Here is a 12225-nt window from a genome sequence, read left to right on the forward strand (position 1 = left end):
GCACAGACGATCTGAATCGAATCATACACAAACTTTTTCTCCACAGTGTTTCATTTAGTCCAATTTCGACAAAGAAAAAAAAAAAGAGAGAAAACTTTCCTCCCAACTCAGCAGCCGCTAAATCTTAACACGCTCCACATCGCTGTGTTTTCTCTGTGCATTTTTTGGGTCTGTTTTTCCACTGGCTTGATTTATGCCTGGGGCAGCTAAAATTAAGAGAGCATTTTGGTGCCGCCCAGGGTGCCTGTGCAAGCGCAGGAATGCAACGCCGGCATGGGTTCTGCTACATAAGGTGAAACCACTCGGCAGCCGGCCGCACGCCTTTATTATTATTATTATTATTGCTATTATTCAGGGTTGGACTTTGGTTTTAAATGCTGATGGACTCCAAGATTTTTTTCCCCTACATTTTAGGGGGCGGACTGTGTACTTGCCACTGTCTATTATTTTCTATTGAGATTGTTTGTTAAGTCCAAAAATGACACCAGTTCAGAAATAAAAGTCTTAGTGTGTCTTAGTGTGTGTGGACTTTGTACTGCCACCTGCTGGTTGTTCTATATAATATTCTATTACATTTCAATACTAGGTCTAGGTTTCTTTATGGCAAGGGTGCCCAAAGTACAGCACTGGGGGCCATTTGCAGACAGCGACTTGTTTTTCATTGGCCTTGGGCATATTCATAAAGATTATTATTACATATTACACTAACAACTGTTTGCTTTGTCAACTATAAAACACACTAAGATGTGAATGTTTAGTTCCGATAGCTCAGCATACATTCATTTACACTGGATTGGTTTTAGCATCTTTAGCATCTCGTGTACAACATGGATCAAAGTGACCCGCGCATTAGTACATTTTTTTGTGGAAATGTTTTTCTTGGTGGAAAAAAATGTGGACACGTCTGATTTAAAAGGACGGTATGCAAGTCGCTCCAAATTAAAAGGAAAAAAAACAAGTAATATACATAATATATACAGTAATCCCTCATTTATTGTGGTTAATTGGGTCCAAACCCGGCTGTGATACAAGTGAATTTCCACAAAGTGGGATCTTTTATACTGTATATTATAATCATTTTATCGATTATCTTTGCCTAAATATTTTTTAAAAAACAGTTTGACCTTCGAAATACGTTTTTTACATTATTAGAGCCCTCCAGACATGAAATAGCACCCCTATAGTCACCTTTACACTGGTGCAAGTGCATAAATGGCAAGTGTAACCCATCTGCCTGCGGCGGGGTTCGAACGTTGAACCTACGGAATGGGAGGCAAGAACTTTCCTACTCTATTATGCAATGTAGTAGACATAATAAGAGACAATAAAACATACTGTAAATAAAATTTCTGACCATGTGTGTTGCTGCAAATGTGTTCAGGTTCTCTATGGGATGAGCGGGGGGGGTGGAGGACAGGAAGTGACGTTGGGCATACTATTCAGAGTTGAATTTTAGGTTGGCAAGGGTCATGGCCACAACGGTAGCCCATGTTAGGGATTATCGTATCTCTTATGAGATAAAAGCCTGTTGTTTTGGTGATCAAGTCTGGTGCTTGTGTGTCTCGATGAACATTACAGTAACCAGTGTGAGTGACCAGTGTAGAATACGACAGTACATATCATCACATCTTTGAAGGTGTCTTCTGATTGCCTTATGCCAAAGTGGCGACGGGTTACTATACAGCATATATAATACATACAGAAAATGGCGTAGTGGCCGCACAGTATCACAGTATCACAGTATCTGGGTTCGGGCATCTCTGTGTGGCGTTTGCATGTTCTCCCCGTGCGTGCGTGGGTTTTCTCCCGGTATTCCGGTTTCCTCCCACATTCCAAAAAACATGCATGGTAGGTTCATTCAGTGGTTCTCAATTATTTTCTGTCATGCCCCCACTGGGGAACAGAAACATTTTTGCGCCCTGGGTTAATTGGAGACTCTAAACTGTCCTCACTGAATGTGAGTGTTTGTCTGAATGTCTACATGTGCCCTGCGAATGGCTGGCGACCAACCGACCTTTCGCCGTAAGTCAGCTGGGATAGGCTCCAGCATACCCCCGTGACCCTAGTGAGGATAAGTGTCATAGAAAATGAGTGAATGAATGAATATATATTGAAAAAAAATCAAAAAAACACCACCACTAGAGTAGTGGTTTGCAGATTATACAAATATATATATATACTGTATATATATATTTTCACAATTACAAAATAAACTGCAAAAAAAAAAAAATGCTGTAAATTTCCATTTAGCCCAAATAAAGTAATTGTCTGTTATTCTGTCTGTTATACACTTACATGTCCGTAGCGCATGCACATACACAAACGCAGTCCCAGAGAAGCGAACAACACTTTGGAGTCATTGTGGGGTTATGATAGGCTATACCAGGGTTGCCCATTACGTCGATCGCGAGCCACCGGTAGATCGCCAAGGTAGGTTGAGTCGATCGTGTAAATGTCACTTTGTAGATGTCATATGACATCAGTCAGCTGACATTAAGTTCCCCTCCTGATTCGCTCTTGAACCCCCACGGCATTTCATGCTACGCACGGAGATGTACGTAACTTTCATCTTTATTATTCTGATTATGTGTAACCGGTGGTGTTTGTCTCTCTGCGTTGTGGCTGATATAGTGACGACAGACACAGGGTTGCTGGGGAGTTGCACTTCGTTTCACTGATGGAAGTAAAACACACATATGCAGTCACAGTGTGGCCGAATAACGTGCCCCCTCTCACTTGGAGATCACGAACAAAAAGTACAAAGGCGTGGCCCAAACTTATAATGAAAGGTGTCACACTCATTAGAGCAGTAGGGGGTACACAGCGACAGACGTTATTGATGTTCCACATGAACAACATGACAATACAAACACATCAGGCATTACTTGAACATACATTTTGTGTAATTATATCAAACATTTACATAACGTATTTACAATGACTTAATTGACCCCGTTACATATGGATAAACTAACTCTGTGGTGAGATGCTTATATCTATAACAAAAGTTATCTGTTCATTTGTAGCGGCTGGTTTATGTAGAAAAAAAAGGGTATTGTTTGATGGCTTTGCTTCACGTCCTGAACTCCACTACAGAAATCAGTGTTTTCTACACGTCCGCCTTTTAAACTATTATTTCATGATGAAAAGGAAAATGTGCCCATTGCTGAAACCTTTTGAATATGTTGCCTTGGCTTCGGCGGCATTGCCTTTTGCATAATCATTTTCAATTCTTGTATAATGTTTGATATCAAATGCTAACTGGATGTAATACATGAACTGTGTGTCTAATGAACTACGTAGCTATTTTGACGTATTACTAGTACTTAGGTTATGTATGTGTCATTATCTTAATTGCCATATTGAATATAATTATGATTTCAACTACTAAATATGGGAAATATATATATTTTCTACATTTATAGTAGGAAGTAGGTCTTTGGATCATTTTAAAAGTAGCTTGAAGGCTGAAAAAGTGTAGCGAAATGCTTGTGTGTGTGTGTGTCACGTCTTACGTATTAAAAGCAGGAACAGGCGCTATATAAGGCTCTTCGTAGGCTCCAATGAACCGCTGCATTCAGTCCCTTTTAAAGGAAAAGTGCACTTTTTTATTTTGCCCATCATCCACAACCCTTACGTGAGAACAGAACATATATGTCTTTCTCTATTCTGTGCGTTCTAAAGATATCACAACAGATCAAATGAGACGGCTCAGTACTGCACGTACAGGACCCAATTAGTTGATCGTGGCGGTGCGCCACTACAAAATAAATGCCGACACACCTTAAAAATAAAGCTTTTTTAAAAGCTTGAAAACAATTTTAAGTTATAATTTGCAAAAATGTACATATATGCAGTATATAGCTTAGTTTTAAAATATCATACAAATGTTTCACTGCGCTTTATTTTGATAAGCATGCACCGGAATTGCCTGTCTGCCTTGCTGGCTCTTGACCAGCGATCAGATACGCGACACGCCTTGTGTTGACTTTCACTGTGTTTCTTATTATCGGGAGAATGAACAATAGCCCGTAAAATGTGTCATCAATTGACGACAGCTTGTCACATGCTAAACCTATTTATGCCAGCGTGCGTGATTGCTCACGTTTCAATCTCATTCCACTTTCTGGCATCTTTGTTGACACGTCTGGCTGGGCGGCATCGCGCTAGCTTGGAGCTACAAGTGGCTATTACGTTCACGGAATAGATCAATAATCGATCATCATCACAACTTACTCTTTTAAAGTGTCACTTAACAGTCGTGCTGTCTTGTTATCATTATAATACTTATGGCTTGTCTTCAAAACACCAGTTGTGTGTCGAAGTTGTGCACCTAAAAAATGTAGTGTGTCCAGCTTTGGACAGTGATGCTATCACAGGGGTCTCCAACAGGTAGCTCACCAGCTGATCTTGAGTAGTTCATCAAAGAATATTTGCTTCACCTCGAAGTATTTTTAAGTGTTCTAGTCAAACATGAGACCATTTAATGGCAAATGAGCACACTGTGTGGAAATGTAAATAAAGCTTTGTAAATAAAGTGCCATTTTAATGTTGCTCTCCGTTCATGTTTGGCTAGTTGTTGAAAAAAGTTAAATAAGTACTCATAAAAAAATTGCAGACGCAGCAGCGGCACGACAGCGACGGCAGTGCGCCACAGCTTCAAGAAAGCGTTGGGCAAACCCTGCATTTGCTATCAAACATTAAAGATATACAAGAAAAGAAAATGATTATGCACAAGACAATGTAGCCAAAGTCAAGGCGACATTAAAGTTTCAGCAATGCCACATTTTCCAGTTCCTGGTGAAATAATAGATTAAGAAAGGGAAAAGTAGAAAAACACATTTCTATAGTGGAGTTCAGGACATGAAGAAAAGAACAATTGACTTTTTTTTCTACATAATTAGACGCCACAAGTGAACGGATAACTTTTCCTATAGAAACAGGCATCTTACCGCTGACTTAGTTTATCCAAAATCGGAATAATAAAGATGATCGTTGCATCTCTGTGTGTAGTTTGAGACGTCTATTCACCATTGCCGCGGGGGAGCAAGAGTCAATCGGGAGGGGAGCTTAATGTCAGCTGACTGATGTCGTGTGACATCTGCAAAGTGACGTTTATGCCATCGAGCCAAACTACCTTCGCGATTGACCGGTAGCTCGCGATCGACGTCACGAGCGCCCCTGCTGGAGCGATATGGAGGACTACCACAGATACACACATATTGGAAATATGTACGAAGTAGTCATACAAATACAAATGTATTGACCAAAAAGTCACATGCAAGTACAAAGCCACATAAAATGTGATGGTAAGCGATGGTGGCAAAAACGGTGGTAGTTGGTACATGGTGTGAAATGTTTGAAATTGAAAATCCTTTCAATTAATTTCAGTTTTTTTTTTTTTTTTTTTTAGCTTTTAATGGCATTTGTGTGTTGTCTCCTTGCAGGTAGTTCATCATTATCCTACAACACACCATCTCACACGGACCCATCACCACGCCTGCCTGCCAAAGAAGGTAAGAGCACTTTTTATTATCCGGTATTGTTTCTATCCAAGTCCATGTCTCTATTCATGAATGGGCCAGCGAGGTGAGGGAAAAGATGAAGAGAAAAGAGAGACGTAGAAGTCAGCGACTGGCTTGTAAGCCCGTCTGACACACTCTGGAAAATGTTTTTAAAAAAAAGAGAGCACTTTTCTGTTTTGTTCTTTTGAACGAGCTCGGGCGGCAGGTGTAGCTTTTGTGTGCTGAACAAAATGACACAAGCCGCGACCATTCAGAGAGCGACAACTTGAAAAGAATAGAAGCATATTAACTAGGAGATAAAATGTAAAAAGCGGCGGTGCTGACGAGTCCTATCCGCAGCAGGCGGGGGGGTGAAGACAAGACGGTGAATGCGGTGATGATGGGGGGTTGACGTGCATCTGTGACAGGTGCCGAGGCGACAATTCATGTGTATGATTCGGTCCAGGAGGTTGATTGTATCAGAGATGAGAGCCTGCGACGACAGTGCTTACTGTACTGGGCTTGAAAGGAGACCAAAAGGGACTTTTTATTCGGTAAATCCTTCTCAGTTTTGACAAACACAATCAAATATCATTCTTTTCTCCATTACTGTTGTTGCAGGGTGCTACGGAACTGCACTGCATGGTTTTTTCCCCACCCTCTCATACAAAATAATACAGTATATGATGCAGTTCAATTGCGGATTGAAGAATATACTTTGTTACAGTCCGCTTGCATTGCAGTGATGGTGCTAAGGGAGGAACACATCTTGCGATACGCTTTAATCCACATGACCGCCACCTAGAGGACCTGAGTGGAACAATACTGACTGGCACATCATGATTGACTGGAGGAATCAAGCAAATTCAAAAGGACAATACGTTTTTCCCCGTAGGAAATTAACTGAATACAGCGTTCCCTCGCTACATCGCGGTTCAACAATGTCGACGAAACTTTCTGCACCGTCAAAGGCACCTGCGGTCTAGATGGCCTTGAGTGACCAATGGTGGCCACGGCCACAACGTAGCTCCGCCACTGCGTGCGAGCTCCGCGCACAATGATGAGGCGAATATCCGACATCCAACGTGAAATTAACTTCACCACGGTACACCGCAGACATGTCTGCATGGTGGTGTTGCGTTTTCTTCTTCTTGCGGGTGGCGGGAGTCGAGTGGCCATCAGCTTTGAGGCGCATTACTGCACCTACCTTGTTGGAGTGTTGGAGTGTGGCCCAGAGTAATCAAGATTCAAGACTGAAGAGTTTTATTGTCATGTGCACAGTAGAGCAGGTAGTTCTGCTATGCAATGAAATGAAAAGCGTAATGAACGCTATACGGCAATATTATTGGTGGCGGTCTCGTGGCGGAAGCCGTTATTATCCGATCGACCTTCAAAATACAGCGGATCGGCAGCCGATCCTGATCCTCGATATTTTTGAAAAACGGTGGTAGAGTAGGGGCCACAAAATTTAAAGCGCAAAGTCAGGGACGACAATATTCTTTTTCTCCGAAAAAACGTTGGATGGATTCTGAATTGGATGTCTTCATTAAAAGTTCCTCTGCTTTTAAAACAGCTTTGAACTAATTCTTCATCATATTAGAGATCTTTCCACCAGAATCCTAGCAAAAAGCCAAGCTTAAGCCTTTAAGGACAACGCCCAGGATGACTTCCTCTGGATACCTTTTCACTGCACAAACATTACTGTGCTGACATAACACAAACACTGCACCGCCGACTGCTAAAAGTAAGCTACACATCCTTTACGTCGTGCATATGGTGTCACCACCACACAGGACTGCAATAACAATGATAGCGTGGGCTAGCAGGATGAGAGGCCCATCCAGGCAGGAAAAAGAGGAAACGCTGCGTCTGATAAGTGTCCGAGAATGCCCTCGGACTCGCTATCTGGCCCAGCGGGCCCGATGCTGCGAGGCTTAAATACGAGTGGACCATGGGGCGAGCTTGATAAGATTCTGCTCGGTCACCCCTCGACCCCGGCCTTTCCTGCTTCTCAGCACCAGGTATTTGGACTGGCAGGGAAAGAGGGCGACTCCCTTCAAGAGCATTTCCCTTTTCGCAAGAGGTGATTTCTATTATGGGCCGCCTGGCTGTGAATCTACATGTGGTCCGTTCTTTCGCGAAGGCAAAGCCACCTCCCAGCTGAGAAAAAGTTGATACAGTCACATTGATATCCTCCAAATGGAAACGAAACACCTTCAGTGACCCTGTCCACCTTAGAAATAATGCAATTTACCATTTCTTGTGTCTGAGTACACTTTCGTGGCCCCGATCCTTGACAAAAGATCAGAAAATGAAGAAGGTGAAAGCATCCCCTTCCTGTTTTCTTTGCAAAAAAAGTGCCTCGACTTCCCGTTTCCTGATTTTTTTCCCCTCTCGCACTAAGGTTTGCACCTACATGCACAAACGCATTTCACAGAAGTGCCCCAGCATACGTACTCATTACAGTTTAGCAGCTTTTCCAAAAAGTCACATCATTTGTATGAAAAAGACAATATAACACTCAAAGAAGAGGTTCAGTTAAGGTCAAACACAACACAACCCCTTACATTTTCATTCCTCATTAAATGTATACTATAATATTATATTAATATTAATAGTATCATTTATTTTGTAGTGTATTTTGTTATAAAAAGTGCTGTCATTACAATAAAAAAAACATTTTTGATTTGTTGGATTACCTTACACGTTCCCACAAATTTTCAAGTAATTAGCATTTTTTGAAAACTCACATAATGTATGTATAATATATTAATATTATTATATTTTTATGTTATAATTTTACATTCTTATATTAATATTTTTTATAATTCTGATTAACATTATTATAATTTTACACAAAAAAGCAAGGTCCTGCAATTTGTATTTGAAATAACATACGTGCTATTTTCAAATTCTTTGTTGGATTACAATCATAAGCCCTTATATTTTTCACCAAATTTAAAATATAACATAATAAAAAATAACTACAAATAACATAATAATGTATATTATATATCAGTATTATAATTTTATATAATTTGATAATATAATATAATATAATAACAATATTTATAATAATAACAGTAATGTATATTATATATATTATATATAACAATTTAATTGGATATTATTAATAAAAAATAATAGAAATACAATTTTTAGATTTTTTTTTAAAAGTAAATTTATACTTTTATGCAATTTCTATACAAAATAACAATATTGGTACTTTGTTCAAGTGAAATCAAATAATCTGTGCCTGAGTGCTGTTCTAATTTTGCGGAATTCCAAAATTCCCCACATTTCCCATACTGTTTAAAAAAATGTTAAACGGTAGCCCTCATGAAAAAAGCAACTATAACCTTTTAGTGGCATTTTTAAAGTAAGATTTAAAACATACAAGTGTAAAAATAAGTTAACCAATGTGTTAACAATAGAGACATGATGGAGACCTGATTCCTGCATCTTGTATAGTTTCCACATGTATATTAAATATAGATTAAAGTGTAAAAAGAAACTCCAACTCAAGTACAGTGACAATTTTGGTTAAATTCTGAGTTGAATGACCTAAGAAGTGTTGGAGTTTCCTCTCTATGCAGGAACCTTTTCATAGCGTCTGCTGTGAAATCATGGTCACATCTAACGTTCTCAAGACAAACTATATTGTTTTTACACAGCTGGCATGTTAGTTTCTACCTTTTTTTTTTTTTTGTATAATTTCCTACTAAATTCATGCCAGAGCGGTCAACCATCAGCTTCCCATCCAAATGATGTCAAAAATGTGCGTCAATATGAAAGTCGGTTTTCTGCAGGATAAGCCTTTATCAGACGGTTTCACAGATCAGCACTGCCAGATGTCGGTGTTCATATTGCTGTTCGCGAGGAGCCAAATACTTTGCAGACTCTTTGGGGTCGAGTAAGCATGAGCATCCCGCAGGAGACAAGCCTTAATCTGCCCCAGACGCTGTGGTGTAAAATGCAATGTTATGAATAAAAGAGGCAGTGTATAAAACACAGAATGTGGCGGCAATGAAAGGGTGTGTGTGTCTGTCTTTCACAGTGTAGTGTCTGCTTTTTGGACTGGTGTGTGTGTGTGTGTGTGTGTGTGTGTGGTTGTAGCATGTTACATTGTTTTTAAGCAGCCTTTCCCGAACTTAAAAGACCCAAAATGGGTGGCTTGTCATTTTTTATTGGCTTGCCTTGTTTGTTAAAGTAATGTAAGATGTTTTATTATCTTGGTCTCTGGATTTACTGTACGGTTGTGGCAACAAATGACTGTCTTTTTGTTTTATTTATCATTATTTATACGTACATGTGGATGTTTGGGCAATGCGTGGTACATTTTTGTAAATTAGGGTCCATACAGAGTTCACTTGTAGTTGTTGGTTGAGTCTGTCATTAAAGTTGTTGTTGTTTTGTGTTGGCTGCGATGCAAATGCTGGGATTTATGACTTGGAATTTCACTCGTATGGTCTATTTCTTCTGGGTGCATGAGGAAATACAGCGGTTCATCCTCAGGGCAGTCAACCTTGTGTGTGGTAACATGCTGTTTGGCGTTTACGTCTTGAAAGAAATGATCCAATAATATGCAGTATTGTTTAATGCTTAAGAGATCTGAAGGATGTTTTGTGGCATTTTGTATTTTCAAGCCATTTTAAATTGCAAATGTCCTCTTAAAATCATTAAATATGGCATTTTCTGATTTATCTTAACTCACTCACTCCCGGACATTTTTCGAAAGACAGTACCCGCCATTTTAGGCAATTTCGACTGATCTTTCAAGGCACACAGAGTATTGTGTTCTATGGCGATATAAACATGGAACCTACCAAAAGAAATATTAGACTCCTGTCTTTCATCAGAAAAACAACTTATCAGCAGTAGAACATACTGTTGGTACGTTTCAGGAAAATATCAGTTCCCAACTAGAAAAGGGAGAAAACCCGCTTTTTGTGAAAAGACACATTTCAAGCATAATATCTAAACAACAATACCACAACATAAACAACACAAAAAAAGGGTTGCTTTACATCAAAATAACAATTTACAAATATAACACCATGAACTATTTACAGTTTTAACATTTGGAACTAAACTATGTGTGTGCATGTGTGCGTGTGCATGCGTTAAAATTCCCCTGCCATGCGTAACCTTCTGCACGCTACACTCCTCCACGCTCTCTCACGTCCTCCTTTCGGTCGAGCGTGTTAATACATGGAAAAGATCCATGCCGAGCTCTTATCAAATGCACTTCTGGCATTTTATGGCTTAAAACTGCTTGAAAAGTCACCTCTTTTATTGTGCAATGCCGTCATCACACATAAATACATCTTTGGGAGCGAGCGTTTGGGTTGAAAAAAACGTATAAGTACGTCTTTGGTATTGAATGAGTTAAATATGACATTTTTTAAAATGTATCTTAACAAAAACTAACACAATCATTTATGTTAGGACTTCAATTTCGATGGCTGGATTTCAATTTTGAATGTTTATATTTGTCAACCAGATGGTGATACTTTTTCCCATTCAAAGCATGCAGCAAATTTTCACACCCTTTACTGTTTTCCGCAAGGGTGCCTTCTTACTGAAATGATAATGCATGAAAAGCAATGTTGCTTCTAATAATGGACCCATCTCAGGACCTAACAATAATAATAATAATAATAATAATAACAATAATAATACAGTAAATCCCCACTTTTCCCGATCCGGGACCACCAGCATACGGCAAAAAATATCTATTTTGCTCACTCCTCCCCCTCCAAATCCTCATGCTGGCTTCACGTTGACGTTCTCTCATGCTTCACGTTGACGTTCTCTCATTCCTCATCAACATTTGCAATAAAAGTGACTGTTACAATTGTGAGATGAGATTCAGCTCCCCTTTCTCTCTTCAATATGCTTCACACACTTAAAGACATTAGCAAGTATGTCATGCATAGCTACTCACCACTAATGAATGATGATGGAAGACGATCCGTGGACAGACGGAATCTGAGTCACGTTGTAGAAGTTTTATATAGGCTCCACTTTTAAGTCAGTTATTGTGCATTCAAGGACTGTAGAAAAAAAAGCCTGAAATCTCAATGCTTGGCAAAAAAAAAACATCAGTGAAGCATAAGGACAAACGTGTACATGTATGCTGTACGTGTGGCCTGCATGATCGCATATTTATAAATGATAATAATAATAATGATAATGAAAATAAATGTATTTTATGGCAATTGTTTAGCTTTTGTTATTCAATTAAAACAGTTATGGAAAACACACGCACTGTACAAGAGGAATGTATATTATATATACTTATTTTTGACATGTTTGTCACACTTAAATGTTTCAGATCATCAAACAAATTTAAATATTAGTCAATGACAACACAACTGGACACAAAATGCATTTTTTAAATTAAACTTCTATTTTTCTATTCTCCCTTCATTAAAAAAAGGGAGACTAGAAAATCCAAACCTACATGGCCTTGTGTGAAAAAGTGTTTCCTCCCTGTTAAAACATAACTGAGATTAATAGAGATCTGTCAATGTGAAAAAGGTTACAAAGGCATTTCTAAAGCTTTGGGACTCCAGCAAACCACAGTGAGAGCCATTATCCACAAATTGCGAAAACATGGAACAGTGGTGAACCTTCCCCAGAATGACCCCAAGAGTGCAGTGACGACTCATCCAAGAGGTCACAAATGACCCACAAAAACATCCAAAGAACTGCAGGC

The 12225-nt window shown here is 39.3% G+C and overlaps 1 protein-coding gene across 6 annotated transcripts in view; it reads left to right on the plus strand.

Moving 5' to 3' along the window:
• fli1 (Fli-1 proto-oncogene, ETS transcription factor) overlaps window positions 1–12225 on the plus strand; it is a 53826-nt gene that overhangs the window by 30766 nt on the left and 10835 nt on the right. For all 6 annotated transcript variants that reach the window (XM_054794860.1, XM_054794859.1, XM_054794862.1 and 3 more), the window contains one exon: window positions 5448–5516. In XM_054794860.1, the coding sequence (XP_054650835.1) occupies window positions 5448–5516 (69 nt within the window). The remainder of the gene's footprint in view (window positions 1–5447; window positions 5517–12225) is intronic.

Source organism: Dunckerocampus dactyliophorus, chromosome 12 (genome assembly GCF_027744805.1).
Source record: "Dunckerocampus dactyliophorus isolate RoL2022-P2 chromosome 12, RoL_Ddac_1.1, whole genome shotgun sequence".
Lineage (NCBI taxonomy): Eukaryota > Metazoa > Chordata > Actinopteri > Syngnathiformes > Syngnathidae > Dunckerocampus > Dunckerocampus dactyliophorus.